A 22732-nucleotide genomic window follows, 5' to 3' on the forward strand; every position below is an offset into this window, starting at 1 on the left:
TAGTACCGCTGTGAAACGTCACGAAAACTAATTGGACCAGTCAGTACAAAAGAGATATGCAAACAAACTAAAGTTAGAACTTCCAGAACATTCGGCCAAGTAATTATGCGGCGGCATTAATCATCGAATATCGGTGTTCAAAGGTCTAAGGATTATATTCGCTTGACCGACTTACAAACCTATAGAGACTTTCTGAGATAGTAATGTTTCACAAGGCGGTAATCTCGTCTTAAGTCCACGGTGATTGGAACATTATTTCACTATTAATTATATGGTTTAAACAAACTGATTAAGCTTCTTGCCTCGTTAGATCGGGAATTTTTCACACCGTCCAATCTCAAAATGTAAGTCACTTCATAAACCTTAGTCAAACCTTAGCATAGAGCATAATAATAGCTAAAACTTCTGATAAAGCCCAGTTAAAATGCCACATAACGAACATGAATACCATTACAATTAATAGACTTCTTTCTTGAAGAAGAATACCAAATACCCAATAATATTAATAATGCGTCCCAATTCCAGTGTCAATATCAACAACTCTAGCTGTTAGAGGCGCTAGTGAAGCATATTGACTTTTACATTCCTTTCAATAGCGGCAAATTGAATTTATTTAGTACGTGGTGGCGGTGTTTTGAGCTTTCTAATTTTTATTTTGATCAATATTGATAAAAATACATGTAGAAATGTCCCAAAAAGTAGATCCTGTGCTGCAGTTTACGAGTGTAATAATTAAAAGCAACCAACACTCCTAATCGTTTTAAGGATGCCAAAAAAACATTGTTAGGTTGGTTGGTGTATGTGAGTTCATTAAATAATAGCAAATACATAAAAAGTGAATTTTACCATAAAATAGTATAATTTAACAATTTTTACGCATCTATATAAGAATTATTTTTTTTTTTTATAGTTTCTCGCAACTATTAATAAACCAAAATATTAAAGACGGAATTAATAACCACTTTAATATTTTTATATATATGAGCAAAAATAAGCAATATGGTCGGATTTAGGTTATTTTAGTATTTAGGCATAACCCACGAAAAGCAGCAAGGCTTTAAGCTTCTTTAACATGTGTCGGTAACTCATTAAAAATCTTAAATCCTTTAAAATTTAGATTATTTTGGGTTCCCGACAAATTTGTTTTTAGAAGTATAAAATCTCCACAGTTTCGCGTGGGGTAGCCATGTATCGCAACATTAAAATTAACATTTTCAAACATGCATTTTGGGAATATCTTATTTTTTAGTTTAAATATAATATTAGGGTATTGTAAATTATTCACTGTCTCACATTTATAATTTCTAGTTTTTTCAACATAATAATTATCTTAGAACACCTACTACAATCAATCTAATACTGCTCGCATAGCTCTATTTTGAATTATTTACAATATCTTTATTTGTGTTTGATTGCCCAAGAAAAGGACACTATTAACATTTTTAACTAATTACCATAATATTATATTACATAAAATATTATATTACATAACGAATAAATTAGCAATGATAATTCTCGAAGCTTTCCAAATCTGTCGGAATAAATAGAATTCCTATAACACTTGAAACTCTCCCCAACTAGTTTTATGAAATGGCCAGCTGCTCCCACCCATAACAGGGAATTTATTGAGTTGATAATGATTAAAAGTTGAATGAAGAACAAATATAATTTATTAAGGCCTATCAAGTCCATTGAATAAAGCCGAACTTTTTATTTACTTTAATGTAAGTCAGTGGAACTTTATTGAAGTTTTAAACTGCTGATGCTTGGAGGTTTTTGCGTAAAGGATGGTTAATTTTAAGATATCTATTCAATAATACAAAGTTACAAAGGTAATTTTCCTTTAAAATATTATTTATTTTCCTACCTTATTCCTACCTAGAACCTTCTTTCCTTAAAAAGTCTTCTACACAGCATCCAATAGATAATTTAGATCTTTACCTATGGGACGGTTTTTAAGCAAAAATAAAATGTTTTATAACCAATAACTCTGATCAAGGCAGACCACTCTTGATGAAAGTTTATTTAAATACCACGCCGTTTCTAAACACCCCTTTCAAAACTCTTCATGCTTACTTATTTAATTAATTTCATCTGAAATACTTACACATTGATCAGGAATACTATCAATTCGGGAATAAAAAAATACCTACTGTTATATTATGAAAACAATGTATTGTTTCCAACAACATAAGGTACTTTGGAGAAAGCATTAAGCATGTACATATTTTTTTTTGTCATTAAAATTGAAAAAAAAAATTCTGGATTATGAAGTAAGACTGAAAGGAGGTATTATAAATTCGCTTCTTACCTCGAGCTCCCTAGCTTAAATCTTGCCTGTTTAAAGTTGTAAGTAACAAAATATGGCGATATATTATTGAATCAATTTTAATCTATATTCCGCTTCTTTTACTTTCTTACAGTTACCGGTTTTAGCTTATTATAGTCTTCTTCAGAATGGTACAATCATTCTTTAAACTATGGTTAGTATAAAAAAAACATTTGGGGAAGCGGTGGGTGTTAACAATGATTTAATTACAATTGTACGGATTTTTACGTCTTAATAGATATGTGGATAGGAAAATCTATAAAATTGTAATCGACACTATCCGTTAAATATAAGTAACATAAATAAGATTTTTTTAACCTTTCCGACACTATGCGGTGGAGAGATGATGCATTTTGTCATCATTACAGTTTTCCTATTGCTTCATTCATTTTTCGTATTAACGTTCTGACATCGTATAAACGACCATAATTATTTGTCGTTATAAAAAACGAGGTGATACTTTATTAACATACATCTAGGGCAGGCTTACCTAAATGATTCTCAGCAAAGCGTGCATTGAATAAGCGTATTCAATAAGGGCGGTCCTTTGTCAAAGGTTCCTGCCATTATACAAAGCTGCCATTAGCGGCGCCCGCACTTGCAAAGCTGGATCGTCGAACTTTTGACGTCAACGTCCTGGAAGCTTTTCCTCTGAACTGTACTCAGCCTTCGAATGCCAATGACTTTAGATGCATGGAATATTCACCGGAATTACGTTTACGAAAGGGAAATTGACGGTTTTCGCTGGAATTGGATGTGGAGTTTACGACTAGGGAGGAATTTATGAATATTTTCTGCCGGATGATCGTGATGAATTAGCATAATTTTATAAGGACGTTTTTAACGAGCTTCCAATAACAATTTCACTTATCGGAATCACTCTAAAATGCTTTGAATTCCATTGAAAAAGTGTTATCTTTTGGCACAAAAATTTAGAGTAGATTTATAAGTTTTTTTACATTAACCCCACAAATGAGGCCCTGGGGAAAAAAATATCAATTAGGGCCTATATTATCTTCGGAGATGCTGTGTGTAGAATCTTTTATAAAGAAAAGGAAGTAAATGAAGTTCAAGGAAGGAAAAATGCATGAGGGTGGGTATGAATCTAGAGATCAGTGTGTATAGGAGTTAAAGACTATGACCATAGATTATACTTATGGGGCGATAATCTAGTTGGAGAGGTCAAAGGGTGTCCCCAAACCAGCCTCTCCCGATCTGGAACGCTACGAAGCCACGGGGCGGGCCTATTCTGAACACACAATGGCCGATGAACCCAGATACCCCTGCTAAATCACCAAACTTAGAGAATCACTTGATGGCAAAGGTGTTGGTAATCTAATAAAAAAAAATTAATGAAAATTAATGAAGCGTTGTGAAATTCAAATATCAATACGTTCTGTTGCAGAAACATGATAAAATAATTGAATTTCAAAGCAAACAGTAAAGATATTTCGGAGATTCAATATTTTGAACAACGAACATTTACATTTTTATGCGTATAGATTGTGTGTTTTTAACATTGGAAATTCAATTATTTGTTCACGTTTCTGCAACAGAACCACAGACATAGGAATTAATAGACGAGAAGATAATGGCGAGGGGTAAAATCAACTGTTGAAGAACGAAAGGGGTTAAGCTGACTGTGATTCGTCAATAAATCAATCTGACAGTAAATAGGCATCTCGCATTATAATATCACCATTTAGTTCTTAAAAGTAAAATCTGCTTTTGAATGAATAGACATTTTTACATGGGAGCGCAAATTACTCGCCACGTTATGAACTAATTTGCGGAGTCCAAATTCGGCAAAGTAAATTTCTTCTGTTTGCAGAGTCGTAGTTAGTTTCAGAGTATTTAGTTAAGACACTTTTACAAATGTTTCATAATTTACTTACCCCAGTAAACAACGATGAGCACACTTGAGAATCGCTACATTGTGATGTGATAGTATATGTTTCTAAAACTGATCCATATAATACGGTGTGAATAAGCTTAAAATAAAGTAAAATAATGCTTACTTATGGAATGTAATACGACAATTGGGTTTATTCTCTTTTTCACGTCTATTTTTACAAGTTTTCATATCACAAGTCAACATTTTGCCGTGTTATTTCGTAAAATGAACCGATGATGCCTCGACCATAATTCGCACAAGAATGATGACGTCACGTTTTCAAATTTCACTTGAGGCCATACGCGAGCCCAGCCGGCTCCAATGGAACCGGTATGGGGAGTGGGGATAATACGCTTTTAATCACTTAGCACAGGTCTACTAATATTCATATGTCTATGAACAGAACGTATTAAAACTTGAATTTCACAATGCTTTCCTTCAATAATGTTTTTCATGTCTCACATTTTCACCAATGTCTTCAATCTCAATTTGGGAGGCCGGTGAATGATACAACGTTTCATTCAAATACTCGAGTGTGCTTATCTTATTACATAAAAATTACGTGTCACTGTGTTCGTACACTGTCGTGCAATGACATTTTTTTAATGTGTATGGTTGGTTCCAGCTTGAAATAAAGGATAGTTTTGGACTGTACGCCTATATTAGATGTCACCTGTGACAGGTAAAATATGCTTTTTCTTTTGAAAAAAAAAGGCGCCATCTGTTGGACGTAAAAGCAACACGCGCTATTGTTCCTCTACCTGCACAGATGAACTGAGCCACAGAAATATACAGCATGGCGGAGTACAGATAGTTTTAAATTAGTTTGAAAAACGTTCCACCGATGAAGCCTCATTAAAACGTGTCATAATGCCTTTCTTAAATTGTTAAACATTTGACGTTAAAAACCGGTTTCCAAAAATATTTAAATTATTTTTTTACTGCACGAATTTAAAAGCATGTTTTTAAAGTCTTATAATAATGATCTTTGAAAATTTGGGGAAAGCTTTTAATAATTTTCCTTTTGAAAGTTACCTTTTAATTAAAACCATTTTAAGTAAAGGGATTAAACAGGTACCTACCTACTCAATAAGCTTTCTTAGTGATACCCAAAATTAATATGAAGATTATTTGCGAATAATACATACAGGTCCCTGATATTCTTAAAATAATGTATTTTTATGAGGAAATAAATAGGATATAATCTGCATTTCCTTTATCAAAATAATTCAGCTTAAATATTGATATTACGCATTCGCGCGTTTGTGTATTGTTGTGCGACTAAAGAAAATAACGGAGTAGGTACTTGGAAATGTAGAAAATCGCTGACTTGGTTGCAAGACAAAGCCAAATCTGATTCAAGCAAGTCTGTAGAACGATACTGAGAGAACATTAATACACTCTGGAAAGAGATACAAATATCCTAAAGACGGATTGTTTCACAGAATTTGAACACTTCAATTTTCAAAGTTAAATTTCAAGATCTGCGAAAATTATTTTAAAATGATCCAAGTCCTGTGAAAAAACTGGCCAGTGATGAAATTTACCAAATTTTAAAAATAAAACTGAAAGTTCTATTCCAGTTCTGTCATTATACAAGTACTGTGATGCAACCGGCCCATGCTATTCAATTCAATTCAATTCTGTTTATTCATTTCAAAAACATTACAAATTTGTAACAGAAATTCTTAGATTAATATTAACAGTGTGTTGTGTTTACTAATATATCAGTAATGATAGAACTTGTCTTTTAAAGGAAGCTTCATTGATGCTAAAAATGTCGGTATCCGAATTGATTCTGTTTAACAGCAAGATTCCTCTCCCCACAGGCATGACCATCGGCAAGTTAGTTCTGCAGGCCGGGAGATTAAATAGTCTATGTTGTTGGTGACGTAGATAACCATCGGGAACATAGAAACGAATGCTCTCCATGATGACCGAGTTTTCAAACAATCCACAAATCAGTCTAGAGAAATGTGTAGCAATGCGCACATCCTTCCTGACCCGTAGATTCATTCCGAGCATACCCAAAAGAAAGTCAGTGGGATAGAGCCACGGGTAGTAGCCATACTCTTTCATGTAGAGAAATCTCAAGAATTTCTTCTAAACTCTCTCCAACATGAGAGAATACTTTACCTGGTGTGTACTTCAAATCACCGACCAACTTTCAAGTCTACTCCTTACTAAGGAATTAAATAATTAAAAACTATAAGCACCCGGTTATCTCTAAAATTCCTTGCAGTGCGAATAATATATTATCCTGGTATCAGACTCCATTGTGGACTGCTAGATAAGCCTCTTTGGACATTTTTTTCAATTTAAATGTATGATCGGTAGGAATGTAAAATAAAGTTATTGAAAACTAATTTCTGTATTTACATTGTAAATATAAGGAAATGCTTTTTTTAGAAAATTTTATAACCTGCGACCTCTGAGTCCACATTAAAAAATTCTAGCGCTCACCCAAAGAAGTTGTCCCTCAATAATCCTAAGCCTATAATATTTTCTTTAAGTATAACCAAGGGTGCGCTGCAAAGTTTCACGTCGCATTTGCATGTCAAACGTTGGTTTTAAGTCCCACTTTCCTTAACCAACGTCACGGCAGTTAGCTGCAGGAATTTAATCAACTTCCTAGAACACTTGCTTCGTGCATTGAACAAGAAAACAAACACTTGGCGTGAGTTATAGAGAAGCGATAACTTTAAAATATATGGTGATTGCTTTGTTCAATGTTCAATTGCCCTGGATTTTCTACTCTTCAATTACGTTGACTTTTCGACTCGATTTAATTCAGAGCATTTGTCAGAACTTTCGTTAAATTTGTAGATGCTCAAATTGCTTTAGAGTGATTGCTGCCCTAAAGACCAACGATTTGGGTTTTGAAATTACTTGCCTGTAAAATGTTTTGAATTCAATTGAACAATATTATTATTAAGGAATTTTGAAAAAAAATGTTGTTCAAAGCAGCTTTAAAAATTGAATTTACATTGAAGTGAAGCGTTGGATCATTCTCAAGTGTTTTTTGTAATTGTTTTTTTTAGGTGCGGCTTAGTGTTTTAACAACTTATCCCATAATTTAAGTGAAATATCAAAAATATTCATAAGATATCAGTGAAATAAAATCTATTTTTACGTTCCTACAAATAACTTTGACAATATCAGTGCAAAAATAATTCATATCGACCCATATCGCAATTTATTGGAAAGATTGTTACAATAGTTGAACAGTTCAATATCAGTGGTTTAACAAAACACGTGTTATTAAATGATTACGATTTGTTCAACACAAACGAAGTATGAGTGTGTTCCAACGTACAAAAACAAAAACGTTAAGTGAAAAGGTGGACTTTAGTTTTATTTTCAATGTGTTTTTTATCATCATTATTGATTTATTGATAGACCTTTCGAATCAACCGTCCAAGGTAGAATGCCTGCGGCACAATCATGTAAAGATATATGACTACACATCCTTTTACCAAGATGACATAGCCAAGTATAATGAGGATTCCATAATCGAAGAAGATGGTCCAATAGCTCTTATAGTCCAAAAGAGAGTTATCTCCACTACGAGTTCCCCTCTTGAAGTTTTTGAAAGTTATTTTGTCAATGGAGAAAAACTTCTCGATAAGGGTAGTGATGAAACACCATCTCCGGTCGAGCCTAATAGAAAAACAAGAAAGCATCACAAACACAGACACAGAAAGAAAAAACCCAAGGAGCATTCGAATCAGTCGTTTGAGAGTTTTTTTAACAATCTCGCCGTGAACGAACCGACTGGCAACATAGAAGAATATAATGAATTTTTATACGAAGATGATTTAAAAGATTATTCGGAGACTGAAAAACTTGAAAGTAAAGATTACGCTGAAGAAAACTCTTTAAAAGACTTTGAAGACTTTCTCAAAGACGTAAAGACAAAGGACAGTATTCGGCAAGAAGAAAACGACGTCGTCAGACAACATATCAACAAGACAAAACACGCATATCACAATCATATCAAGTTACATAATCATAAAAATGGGAAACATGCTGAGCACCATGTTCCCCATGAATTTAAGATGATGGACTTTGTTGATCCGACAGTCCAAGAACTGATAATGTTGACTCCTGGACTTCCATTTGTAGATATGCCTTGGCCTGTGAAAAAGGAAGCGGTAGTGGAAGGTGACGTCCTCCTTGGAGGTCTGATGATGGTGCACTCTCGAGAGGATGGAGTGACTTGTGGCCCCATCATGCCACAGGGAGGGATCCAAGCGCTGGAGGCAATGCTCTACACACTAGACATATTCAACAGAAGACTGAAGCTAGTACCAAATGTGACAATAGGAGCGCACATATTGGATGATTGTGACAAGGACACTTATGGACTGGAAATGGCAGTTGACTTCATCAAAGGTTAGTTCTAGCTACTTTTACTTATAGAGCAACTTGTTTTTCAAGATTACATATATATTTTTCGGCTTCACACGAGTAATTCTATTGTCTTTGTTAATTAATGGATCTTCCTCAAGAATTCGAGAAAATGGATACCATTTGCATTATTAACAAGCTTTTTCCAATTTTAATAAACTAAGAGTTTATGAATATTTCTGAAGTGAAAAAGTTTAATTTCTTCAAGCATAATAAAAGAATACGAACCAAGTAAATTTATGGTATTTTCACGTTTTAAAAGTGTTTAATCGTCTTTTTTCGAGGCAAATTCGCTAATCACACTTGCTTCTATCGTTTTCGCCATTTAAAATAGTAAAATCGTGATGCTTGCCCTAATGTCTTTATGCTGTTATTTCTTCTTTGAAATGTTTTAAGTGAGAAAATTTTAATTTTTTTCTATTAGATTATCAACAAATGTTCATATAGTCGGGTCATGTTTTAACCATTGACAGTAAGTTACCTACCTACAGATTGTGTATAAATTTGCTTACAAAACACTAACGACGTACCACTGAGTTCAAACGGCTGTGAGTGATTTCAGAAGTGTTTATTGTGTTCGAGGTATGATATTATTTCATATAGGTAATTCAGTATTATCTCACAACAATCTTGATAAGAAATTTTATTATTTTAACTCAGAATCCTTCGTCTTTGTAAGTCGAATTTCCACGTAAACAGTGTCATATTTTCGACTAACAGTGCTTTTTTGTGGAAGGGACTAAAGTGAAAAGCTTTATATAATGTATAGGAAGATGAAGATAATATAAGATTTACTTGAGTCGGGCCATGTCAAGAGTCAGAACAATAGAAGAGAATGTATGAGACGATGTATGAATGTAAATGAAGCAAGGAGTGTGTGCCAAGACCGAGTTGTTTGGTGGTCCGTCCTCTCTGCCTACCCCTGCAGTGAAACGGGGTGATGGTTAGTTAGTTAGTTAGGAAGATGAAACAAGTCACTTTGTTAAAAATCATTAAAAGTACCAGTTATGTCCATCGTTTTGGAGACATAAAGTAATGTTATAGTTTCTTTAATCAAGTAAACTGAGTCGGGAAAAAAATTACATTGTTTTTTCAGAGTTAAGTGATATGTCAACTTTTTTAATTTTTTATTTGGATAGCTAATATAATCTTTTGATATAAATTTCATTGGTAGAACAGTGATTACAAAACCGCCGACGTGTAGATTTGATAATCAATAAAACCAATAAATTACTCTGGTAATCAGGGCTGTGTAATAAGTATGTTTTACACAGCTATTGATGAAATAAGTATAAAATATAAACGTTATGTTTAGTACGTAATTTTTTATTTTAAATTATATTTTCATATCACAAATCGTTTGCTTCATATGAACAAACAAAATTAGCCATGGGTATTTTTTTCTTTATTATTTATAATACTTGTATATACTTAGTTATTTCTTTTAAAACTCACACTCTTTACGTTTTTTTTTTATTTATTTTTTACCTATCTATCTATGTATTGAAAGTAAAAATAAAAAGGAAAAATTTTGCAATGCCCTGACAAATATTTTCTATGTAGAAAATCTGTAAGTAATTGACAACAATTAAAATATAATAATTAATTTAAAAAAACAATTTTAAAATCTGAGCATAATATTTTTACCCGTTTCGTATGTATGCCATCTGTAGTAGCTCTTCCGCATACTATCTTCTTATTTATCTACACATCTTTAATATTTATATTGAGTCCAGAAACTAGTGGTTCAAGAGGGAAACTGGTGAATCTACATTTCGTTTAGAGTCGATTTTGAGATATAATTTTTTTCATTTGAGTTTTCGATGTCGACTAAAATGTGTTTGAAGTTAGAATTTTTAAGGCAATTTTAAAATAATCCCGTTTTTATCACTAGTTTCGGACAGTATGTTTCAAATATTTATAATAAATTTGTTATTATTTATAAGCCTGTGTTTGCATGCCTACTAAATATGATACGCACGTAAATATTAAATATCAAAAACTCAGCATTTTCCTGTCCTCCATCGGTAACGATACAGTAAGTATTACCCGTAAGCAATTTTAAAACGCTGTTGTATATATATTATTATGACGCATTCACAGGGGGGTGCAAATGAACCAAACAAGCGATAAAATTCTAAGCTTTCCTCCTTTTGTGGATGATAACAAAATTTACATATTAATAATATGAGCTTCACTTTAATCTTTCTATAATTTATGTACATACCACTTAAGTTAAGTACCCAGTTTATTAATGTTTGCTTCCCTCTTTTCCATGAACAATGGTTATGGAAGTACAACTAATAACTTATTAGTATATTTAAAAATATATACTATCCACTCTAGCGGTAGCTACGCTAATTTAAGAATATGTTATTTTGAATTTATTGTTAAATTTTGTTTCATAATACGTAACAATGTGGGATGAACATAGAAATCCATGTGAACTTATTTGCTTTAACCGCAGTAAGCGCCTGAAGTTTTTGCGTTAATATTTGGAGATATGATGTTAATTCAATCAAATGGCTGAATCGAAAACCGAACGAAATCTCCATAGCTCATAATTCCAATGGCGCTTTTTGTTTTTGATCGATACTTGATATTTATGAAAAATATAATTGTGGCTATATAATTGATAGTAATGTTATAAATGACCATTCTGTGATTCTATAAATAAATAATTAGTTCTTGTATACACCGAAAAATCGTGAAAACTTTCTTGCATACTAACAATTAATAGTAAAGGGTTACTTGAATAATAACATTTAATAGTAAAGGGTCACTAGTATACTAATATTTAATAGTAAAGGGTCACTTGCCTACTATCATTTAATAGTATAGGGTCACTTGCATACTAACATTTATTAGTAAAGGGTCATTTGCATACTAAAATTTAATAGTAAAGGGTCACTTACATACTAAAATTTAATAGTTTTTGGCATATAAGCTCGAATATGCCGGTAGAGATTTTCATATGGATTCATCACCACTCACACACAATCGCAAACCTTACTGTGACTGTAGATCCATATAATAATCCACCGTTACGTGAATATCCTTCAAGCCTGGTTCAGACATTTCTATATTTGTAAATTAATGTTTGAGACCTTATCTGAACGACGTTTTATTTTACAGATAAATCAAATTTGACGTTTTGATTAAAATAAAAAGAATTTTGTGCATCATTTAAGATATGTCATATTGACAGAAAAGGGATTTATAGTAATAACGACTGGATAATATTGGTTCAGTTTTTGCACGTAATTAATTTATTTTTTCTAGTAGAGTTTTACAGGGTGAATAAGGTTACCCGTTAGAGCCATTTTTCGCAAATATCCGTAGTAGTAATATGCGTAGATAAAGAGATAATTGGACATACGAGTATTTAAGAAAACTACATAATATTATTTATTTTTTCATCATGTTTTGAATAGTAATGATTCAATGTACCGAATTCAAACATTCGAAAAAACCCTCGATGTTGTTTGTATTTACGTAAAACTAGCGCAGGCCCGTGAAAAATCACAAGATACTCATAGAGGCGTTCCACTATTATTTTGGCCGAACTCGAAAAATAAAATAAAGGTACCTTTATATCTTTAACGGCCAAAATAGTACCTATCTAGAATTTGCATAGAGTAAACGGTAAAAATTCTAGCCACTCATATGGTATCAGGAATACCAACATAATAAAATGTCAACAGAAATTATTCTGACTAGCATCCCATACAACGAAAGCGAATTTTCATTTTACGTAATTAAAAATTAAAAATTTCCCAAATGCAGTCAGTTTTCTTTTATTGTAATGAAGGTGAATCAAAAGGTTTTATTAAAACATATTTCGAATTAGCTGTGGCCAGTGATCCCGAATATTTAACAAAATATTATATCCTAGGTAGATGGTAAATATCATGTAGACCGTAGATTTAAGAAGAATAATGCAACGTGGTCATGATTTGTAATACAAAAGTCTGTATCATTATTTGCTTATATTCCCAACACAAAAACTTTTTAATAAGATCAAAATTAAATGGCGTTGTACGATGTCAGGCAGTGTAAAAGAGATAGAGGGTGTACAAAATGGGCTAGAACAATGAGGTATGTAGTATAAAAGGCTAAGTCAGTGGCTACATTAGCTCCAGTTCAATTTTCACAGTTAAATGGGTTAACTTCAGCATTATTTTTATTATGTATTTTGTTTTCGGTAAACGTTTTTAATTTCTTTGCTTCCACTATCACTCAAGAGTTTTTACAATATTTTAATCGTGTGAACCAAGCTTTGCTTTACTTTCAGACAACCTTTTATGATTTTAGCATAACCTCCAACCCAAGTACGCGAGCCGAATTTTAAATATATTATCAATATAATAATTATTGTTGTACGAAGAAATACTTAATCCTAAAGCAAGCAATTTATATTCATCCGCCGTAGACTTTTCATCTCGGGAATTTAAAATAAGGTAACCATTCAATAACATCTTTTAGATTCTTGACTTCATTTCGTATGTATATAAGTATTGCAAAGGTATCCATTTAGGGGAGAGTAGGTAAACTTCGAACATCTAAGCAAAAAAAAACTTTTTTGATGTTGTTATAAATGAAACATTTTTTTGTAAAATAAAGTATAATATAATGATGATGAAGAAATAGATTACTAAATAACGTGCAATAACTCACACAGTTCACAAGAATTTTTTTTATTTGCAAAGATGTCTAAATTCGTAGTTACCCAGTGTGCGCGGCGCGCTTACTTACCAAGCGGAAGCTTATTTCAAGAGTTTTCGTCTGTAAATTTTATTTTTTCTGACATAATTTCTTAGAATCTGAAATAAAAATAATTTTTTAAAGAATGTATTACAAGAAGGGTAAGTCCGAACATTTACCTTTATGAAAAATCATAATTTCACCAAACCGACTTAAAAAAATATTTTCTTTCATTCAGTAACTAATTACCTATCTTGAAGTACAATGTTGGTACTAATCAAATGAAGAAACAACGTGAACAAAGTATTGAAATCTTAAAATATCGGAAGAATATCGTGAAAAACGTGCATTTTGGCTCCAACATCATTTTGAAGCAAGCGAGCATAACACATTGTGTACTGCAAGTGGGCACTAGGTCGATGGACTGCTCTTCCCTTGTTTAGGGACGGCCGTGTGAAGACATGACATGTCATGTTTGGGTGATTGTTCGGCTTTACACGCCATTTGGAATTCCTCCTCTCTCCCCTACTGATTTTATCGCAAATTCATGATGAACGTATTCACGAAAACCTAAAATTTGGAATTCAATGGGTTTTATTGCTTTTTGTATTTTATCAATCGGAATTCAATATTTCACATGAAGTCATAAATTATTGATGGCTTTTATAATAAAATTAGCATTGAAACGTTTTGAAGGTACAATTTACATGATGCAATTTATAAATACGTATACCGCATATCGCACACCCCCAACGATACTACCTTAGGTAACATAAATATCAGCCGATGTGATGGACTGTGAAGTTATACATCTTGACTACTGTGATAGACTAGTTTAGATAGGTCTTACCATTGATGTATTATACTAGATTAGCCTTGTCTTGTTAAATTCATTTTTAAAATAACGCCCCTTAGCGTACGTCACAAATATGGAGATGAACTTAACAACCCAACTCTGTTACTCTTTGTAGAAGCGTTCAAACTCGTAAACGAAACCACGGAGAATTTGTTGTCAGAGGTATTGTAATATAGACATTTAACAATTTAAATATTTGGAACTCGGTTATTTTTGTGATTGAAAAAATGAACTTGCCCAGCATAGCTGAGAAGCAAAATAGACCAACAAAGGGTAAAACGCAATGCACATTGCCCATTTCGCATTGCGACGTAATGCGTGGGCCTTTTCATAAATGTGCATGTGAACCAAACCAAAATTGTGTTGGGATTATCTGATAATATTATTACTCCAGCGTCTGGACGGCGTAGGCCCTGTGATTGGTCAAATTCAAATTGTGTTTAAATAAGATTTTAAAGATTAAGACACGATTTCATACTGAAATAGAATCGCCACATGTATTACGATATTTCTTAAAAAATATCGTTTCTGCTCATACAATTTTTGGATAATATCGAAGAAAATATGTCTTAGAAAGTTCATAATCCATTGGATTAATTACATTACAGTGAAAATTATCCACAATTACGTGATTACGTTTGACGTTTGACGAAAAAAGCACGCGTTAATTCAATATGGCCGATACCCGATACACATCGCGGCTAGGTGGCCGACAGAGCGCCCCTCTGGCGGTGAAGAAACGAATCAAATGACTGGCGCGTATATTTAAATATGCAAAATTACTTGAACATCAAGCGTTTAATAATAAGATTTCTTCTGGAAGTTTAGTTCTACTTTGCAATGGCATTTTTCATTATTATTTATAATTTTTTTTTTGCTTATTAATTACATCTGATTTTATATTGACATGTTTTCTAATTTCTAAAATTTCTAAATTATTTATTTGCGATGCTTTAATCCTGAGTGAAGTATTTTAAGACCTGAATTTTTATCGAAAGTGTGATTCAAAAGATGATTTGCAAACTCATATTCACTATTTCCATTTAGAACCCTGAGATGTTTTTTAGTTCTGACTTCAAAGTTTCTATTGGTTCTACCTTTGTAAAATAAATTACAATCCAGCCCAATTGAGTTTATAAACTCCTGATTTTTTTGTTTGATTTTCGCAATCTATATTATTAAGAATATATTTATTCATTCTGTTATTAGTGTAAAACGCCGGTTGAATAGTACCAGGAATGTTTATATATATATAATTTTAGAAGTGTCGTTATCCACAAACAGAATTCTACGCCATTGTTTATTTATATCTTAAGAACTAGGGTAAAAATACCGTTTGAAGATAATATGTTTAATTATTTTATTTAGTATTTCAACTATCAATTTATTAGAATAACCGTTATTAAATGTTATTTGTCTTATGAATATATTGTTTTATGGTTATATGCAAAAAAAAATTTCAGGTCTTAAAATACTTCACACAGGATATAAAGCATCACAAATAAATAATTTCGAAATTTTAGAAATAAGAGAACATGTTTATAAAAGTAGATGTAGGTAATTAACAAGAAATTTTTTTTATAAACTCTCTTTTAAATATTTTCCCACTTAACTGGTCTTTCATATTGTAATTCCTAATTCTTATAAACCCAGCCTACTCTTAGCCCTCCCCCCTCCTTCCACTTCTTTTTTCCAATTGTAATCTATATTTAATTTTTGACTTCGGTGTATACTTCGTTCATGAAACATGTATTGGTTGTATATAATAAAGTGAAGTTAAAAAAGTTATTTGTTTTTTAATAAAATAAAGTTTAATCGGATAACATTATTTTATCTATTTCCATTGTATATCAATGCATACGTACATAATAAAATGTAAACATTATATTAATTTATTAATTGGACAATTTGCATGGCGCCGCTTTTGTGAGATATCACCTCAGGGGCGCTATATTGTAATAATCTACCTTTATATATAGATTTTTACTCTCCTGATGAAGGTGTATATATAATCTAACTTTAAACTTTATTAGATACAGTAACAGTTTTAGGAAAAGAATTACCACCAGTTGGAGTAAAATTCACACCTTTTAATTAAACCGACTGCTAATCACATTGCACAATTACCCTCCTTTTATCCATAAACACGGGTACAATTAATCAATATGTAATAATGTATTATTTCAGTCAACTTTGTTGTAACTATCTTTAATTGTTGTGACAAACTATACGATATTGATTCAACTTATAGACATTGACGGTTGTAACACATATTTAAGCACTGCAAGTCTCCTATGAGCAAATTATATTAGGTACCATAACAGTTAATATCAGTTGTAGACATGCAGTCAATAATAGTGTTTCATTTGAAATAATCCATCACAAATACGTAAAATTTCATTTATTCAAACAACTGTCATTCTTATTATGCCTAAATTGAGCATGTTATTATTTATTAACTCCTTCCTGTTCCGTGTTTTAACAATATATACTCACCCTCTCTCTGTGAATGACCTAATATCTATCTATTAAATGTAACTGTTGTTAATATCACTTAAACTGGGCGCAGCCCAACCAAGTGCCGCCCGCAGGGCCTAGCAGCAAAAACCCGCGGAGCGGGTTTTTAACTGCTAGTTTTTAAATGAATATGCCGTGTCTAGTCTAATTTAGTCTATGGGTCTTACAGATTTTAGACTTATCCAACCAAAGATATTAGAAGAACGAGATGTGCTATGAGCAGTTCATACTGTGTGGAATTGTTTTGCCGAGTGTCGCCGGTTTTGTTCACCAATACTACTGCAAACCTTCGCTTACGCTAAGGTATCCGCACTAATACATAGAACAGATTTCTGTACGTACACGTCCCGATACCGTTCAAAGTACCCTAATTAGGTAGTACTCCGGCTACGGTCCGGCGGCCAACATAGCATATCTCGTTCTTCTAATATCTTTGGTGGAGATAATACAAAGCGTATTACTTAACTCAAAATTCCCGATTTCTTTAAGCTTTGGTAGATAGCTGCGGGTATATGACACCTCTTTCGGCTTTCTAGTATTTTTGTTATTCCAAGCACCAGTTATAAGGAGCCAAACACCCCTAGGAATTAATCATGGCAAATTATTTAGACATAACCATTTAAAAGGAACGGGGTGCTCTGCCTTTTTATTACATAAAAGATAAAATAATTTCTAACATAATTACCATGGATGAGAGCCAGTTACTTTATTTGGGTTTCAAATAATTATTATAATAACCCCTAATGTAAGATAAAGACAAGTGTTTTAATGGGTATAAATTTAATAATTACAAACCACCAATTTTCGTTATAATACAAATTTTCGTACCTACATATTTTTGTAAATCAAATTATCGAACCAAAAAACGCCCTTTTTGAGAAGTTTAATTTTATTACTAACAAAGTTAGCGGGGATATTTTTTTTAAACTATGTATTAACTGACAAATTATAAATTGCCAAGGATGCCTCTTAAGTCATGATAAATCAAATTATTAAATGGCATATATATAATAATTTAAAACACGAATAAATAAAAACCGCTGACATCCGTATCTGCTAGATACTTCCGAACTATCTGATTTAAAAATGGGTATGATTTGGTTTGTACACAAATTATTCATTTTAAGCGGTCTAACATTCTCATTACAAGTAATTTAGACAGTTAGTCTTAATGACATAATCCCAGTGTTGCAGAAATAGACGACGCTGTCTGTACTTAGTTGATAAAACGAGGATATATTTACATCATGTAAATGTATTTGTGTAAATTTTCTGCAAATCAAACATTCAACTATTATTAGATTAAATAATTTTGTTTACCACGAAACAGAGACATAGCAGTTGAATGAATAATGCAAGCCTTTAATTTCAACCCTTACTCCGAGCAAGGGTTATACGGGAAGGGGTGAAATCAGGAAGCGGAAGATCAATGGAGGCTATTACATGGAGCCGAAATGACTTTCATACCAAACAGCCTTATAACCGGATGACATACACATTTTTCTGATGGCCGCTTCCGGCTATTTCATAACATTAAATCAAAGTGTGTTTTGGTGCCACGATAATGGAAAACGCGACCTACGATGGAAATGATCGGAATTGATTTTGCGATTTACGTCCCTCCAGATAATAATGGGCATGAGTAAATTAAAGGGCGTTTTATAGATTTTATTGAATGGACTTTAGACTTCGAAAATCATCTTTTTTATGTAATATTTTTGTATTAAAACACACTTGCTTCGGGAAAATCATTTTTTAAGAGTTTGTTCATAATAAATGAAAATAATTGTTTTTCTCACCCACTTTATTCATCTACAATGTTCGACAAGCTTCAAAAATAACTTAATTTGTCAGAAAATTAGTAAAACTAAATAGTTGTGTTTTTATTTTTATTTCTCCAAAAATCATATTGTATTACATACACTTTTTTTAATAAAGCAGATGCTTTTGCTCATGAGATAGAAAACATAAATAAAACTTTTTTTTTTTTTTTTATAAATTTAATTTAGATTAAATTTGATAATATTATTATTAAGTTCTGCAAGTGTTTTAGTTTTTTATTATTGTGACAGCTGTTTCGGATTACAAGGCCATTTTCAAACTGTTTGAAACTGTTTGAAACAGTTTGAAAATGGCCTTGTAAGCCGAAACAGCTGTCACAATAATAAAAAACTAAAACACTTGCAGAACTTAATAATAATATTATCAAATTTAATCTAAATTAAATTTATAAAAAAATTAAATGGAGTTCTACGAATTAAACACAAAAACAATAAATAAATAAAACAATCTGGTAATTATTTTTAGTATTGGAATACGGTTTTCAAGAAAAATAGAGCTGTTTACCTGTAACATATGTAGTACTCAAATAAAAAATAAAACAATCGTTAGAAAAGTTATTCATTGTTCATTGGATAAAAATAACAAAAATCTTTCCTTTGTTAATTTTTGACCAGATTTTTCTCATGTACAGCTAATATATTAAGAATGGGATTATAACTACGTTAACTATGTGTGTACGGTGACGCGGTAGGTTGCGCCCAAAGATATTAGAAGAACGAGATATGCTATGTTGGCCGCCGGACCGTAGCCGGAGTACTACCTAATTAGGGTACTTTGAACGGTATCGGGACGTGTACGCACAGAAATCTGTTCTATGTATTAGTGCGGATACCTTAGCGCAAGCGAAGGTGTGCAGTAGTATTGGTGAACAAAACCGGCGACACTCGGCAAAACAATTCCACTCAGTACAAACTGCGCATAGCACATCTCGTTCTTCTAATATCTTTGGTTGCGCCACTGCCGGGTCAGAGAAAAGGAATGGGTCATCTCTCCGCCGAATGAAAACCTGTGATCCCGATACAGGATTGCACTGCCTCACATCAAAGACAACACACTATTGTATTCGTACAATCATTGCGCGGATTAAAAGTAAAAGATTGGAGTGAAAGGAACAAAACAAAGCTATCGGTGACCAATGGCGTGACGAAACAATTTGGTTACTGATGTTGTTGTTGTAACTAAGAATATTCGTAGTACCCAACATAATAATTATTAAGAGCTATTTAATTTCAGTTACAACAATTTCTCGAAACATTATCTAATTTTTTTTCCAATGTTTTTTGCTTAAAATTCCTAATAACTTTTACTATAGCGTCTTGTCATTAACTTTTCTTGAAATTCAAGATTAATGTTTTAGAGTCTGCGGATAAAATTACTGACTTCTGATAGCATTTCAGGCTTTGAAGAGCTGTACTTTATTATGCGATTCTTCTGACCATTCATTGTCTCTTGCTTCCATAAATCCCTTTCATTAGCCTCTCAGGTTATCCTCGGTCTGCCTAATGGCTTGTAACGTGAGAAATGGTTTGGTTTCAAATTATTTCTACATAATATTATGTTTTTTTCAGTTGGGCATACCTATTTAACAACGACAAATCTATGCAAATTAACTAACTCCCGATGAGGCTTATGAGAGGCTTATCAGAGTTTCAGTGTAGTTAAATGATTGTGAAATAGAATGCACGAATGAAACAGATAAAGTTTTAACGATCTGGACTTCATTATCATGATATCATGATACGAGTATTTTCGCAGATTTAAACACTCGCGGTTTGAAAAAATTTATATTGTCTTAGAAAATTCTTGCCTCTGGTTTTTAAACATAATATTCTATGCACGATTTGTAAATGGTAAAAGTTTCTTTACAGTTCTGTGTTGAGAGACTCGGGGATATCGCCAACGCAAAAATTATAAAATATTAAGTATTTGTAAAAAGTTTTATCACGTCGTATGTGGTTTAAAATGTTTAATCTTCGGTGCTAGTCTTTGGGGACTCCCAAGCTAGTCTATAAAATTTATACACACAGTTTTCCGTGCGGATTTTCCTGGTCAAACATCCAATTGAATCTTGCAATGTAATTTATACGATCATCTATTTAGCTATGATAGTTATCTGTTAATAATAACATGCCAAAATAAGAAAGGACTTGTTATTTGGTGTACCATTTTATTGAAACTTTCAGTTAGAAATAATTGAAAACATGTTACACGACTACATTTAGGTACTATTTAAATTTTGATTTTGTTTTTGTAATAATGAATGAATGCAAATCTTAAAAGCAGATATAAACCTACTTCCTGATGGCGTATTTCCTTTTCCGTGTTCAATCGGAGGCAGTACGGCAGTACGGCAGTACTACCTTGAAACAAGCACGGGTTTGATACACTTATTCTCTTTCTTAACTCTTTTATTGCCTCCTATTTATTGTACACAGAAAAGGAAATACGCTTTCCGATATCAGATCGAGCTGAAAGTCAGCGAATAGACTGGTTTTCGATGACTATGCATTCTAACGCCAGCGTTTACGTATACTGGATGATATTACATGGTCGGTCCCACCCAATTGGGATTTGGCGCAGTTGACTCCAGTCCCTGAGGAGGACTGTTGAATCCTCTAGTCTAACCAAGTTTTCGTTTTGTTTCGAAATACATTTAAAAAAATCATTGCAGCTTAAGAGCCAGTACCTGGGGAAAATTTTTAAATCCTCAGTCAAACTATATACTTTGATATTGACCACTAGCCTTCACAAGAGAAGAAAAGTAAGAAAAATTAGAAAAAAAATTTACGGGTTCATTTTTACTATCTACAAAGTTGTTTTGTTGGGCAAAATTATTTTTTTTAAATATTTCAAAAGTAAGACCTACCGAGAATCCTGCCAGTGCCAAAACGCAGTACAATGGGATAGACAAGCCTGTTTTTCCTTTATACCAGCAATTTTTAAAATAATCATCAAATATTTATATTTAGTTTGAGTCTCACTCAAGACTTGGGAAAATATTTCCACCTAAGATAAAAGTTTTTTAGTTTCTCTGAAAGGGATACTTATCAAATAATAACACCCGGATGCTCTTCTACGGAAATCTACCCGACAATTATTCTGATGTTCACAGAATAATCTAGTTTACGTAGACTGAAAGTTATACTATTTCAAACAAGGGATTATTATTATTATTATTATTGCAGTACGTTGAATACGCTTTCCAAAATTTGAATTCTTATTTTTGTACAGGGTGGTACGAGACTAATACAAAAAGTTAAACAATTTTTTTTTTACACTTTAACGATGTTTTTTTATGACACAGCACAACACTCAAATGCCCGGATCTGGTAAGAAAATTGCACCCCTAATTAAAAGAATGTTGTGAGGATGACCAATGATTGTAAGGAGAAGAAAGTGAGAAAACGGTTTGAAGATATCTGGCTTTTTTTTTTTTATAGTGAATACCTCACAAGAGTCCCAACTGCTCCCGTCTGGAGCCAGTGAGACTATGGCATCCCCGATTGGGGGATGTTGTGAGGCTGAAGGTAAGTGGGGAAGGGAAAGAGGAAGGTGGGTAAGTACCTGGCTATTCAGATCTAGTCACTAAACACGGCTAAAGCCATTTGGAGCAACGTTTCAATTCTGAATGGTGGTCTTACACCAGGGCGATACTGGTAGTATCTTCCACTCTGGAACGTGCCGCAAATATACTATATATTATTTTAATTAATTAATTGTGAAATAACACAAATTAATCAAATAAAATTTATTTGCGCACGCCGGGTTCGAACCCGCGACCTTCGGAATGGCAGTCCAATGCGTTACCAATGGCTATTCAGATTGGGTCATTAAACACGATTTTTACCGTTTTTAAGAATTTTTTGATTTTGATAAGGAGAGCATAAAATACATTATAACGTAGTTCACACATATTTATGTAGAATTTTATATTAATTTGTTAAAAAAAATTAAAAATTTAATTTTTAAAATGCGCACGCCTAGAAGCAGAGTCCACTTATAATTCCACCGTGGAGATCAATGAATTTACCAGTGAACAAAATTAACCACTTTTCTGTGTCATCAGATCTGTATTGGTAGTTCTACATTCGTAAACGAGCTATAAGTGTGGGTAATAAATATTGCAAAGATGCGAAAACGAGAGGACTCCGTGATAATTTTATTAACTGCTATCCAAATT

At 32.6% G+C, this 22732-nt stretch overlaps 1 protein-coding gene across 2 annotated transcripts in view; it reads left to right on the forward strand.

The window, feature by feature from the left end:
• The window catches only part of LOC149420254 (metabotropic glutamate receptor 2-like), a 710206-nt gene that overhangs the window by 110761 nt on the left and 576713 nt on the right, over positions 1-22732 (forward strand). Inside the window, exon 1 of one of the 2 annotated variants that reach the window (XM_089636554.1) lies at positions 7444-8618. The exons of the other annotated variant lie outside the window; for it this stretch is intronic. Coding sequence (XP_089492680.1) covers positions 7520-8618 — 1099 coding nt within the window. The 5' untranslated portion in view covers positions 7444-7519. Of the gene's footprint in view, positions 1-7443; positions 8619-22732 lie in introns of those variants that run through there. 2 annotated transcript variants of the gene reach the window in all.

Source organism: Hesperophylax consimilis, chromosome 10, assembly GCF_061612785.1.
Source record: "Hesperophylax consimilis isolate HC1 chromosome 10, BYU_Hcon_1.0, whole genome shotgun sequence".
In the NCBI taxonomy this organism is placed as follows: Eukaryota; Metazoa; Arthropoda; class Insecta; order Trichoptera; family Limnephilidae; genus Hesperophylax; species Hesperophylax consimilis.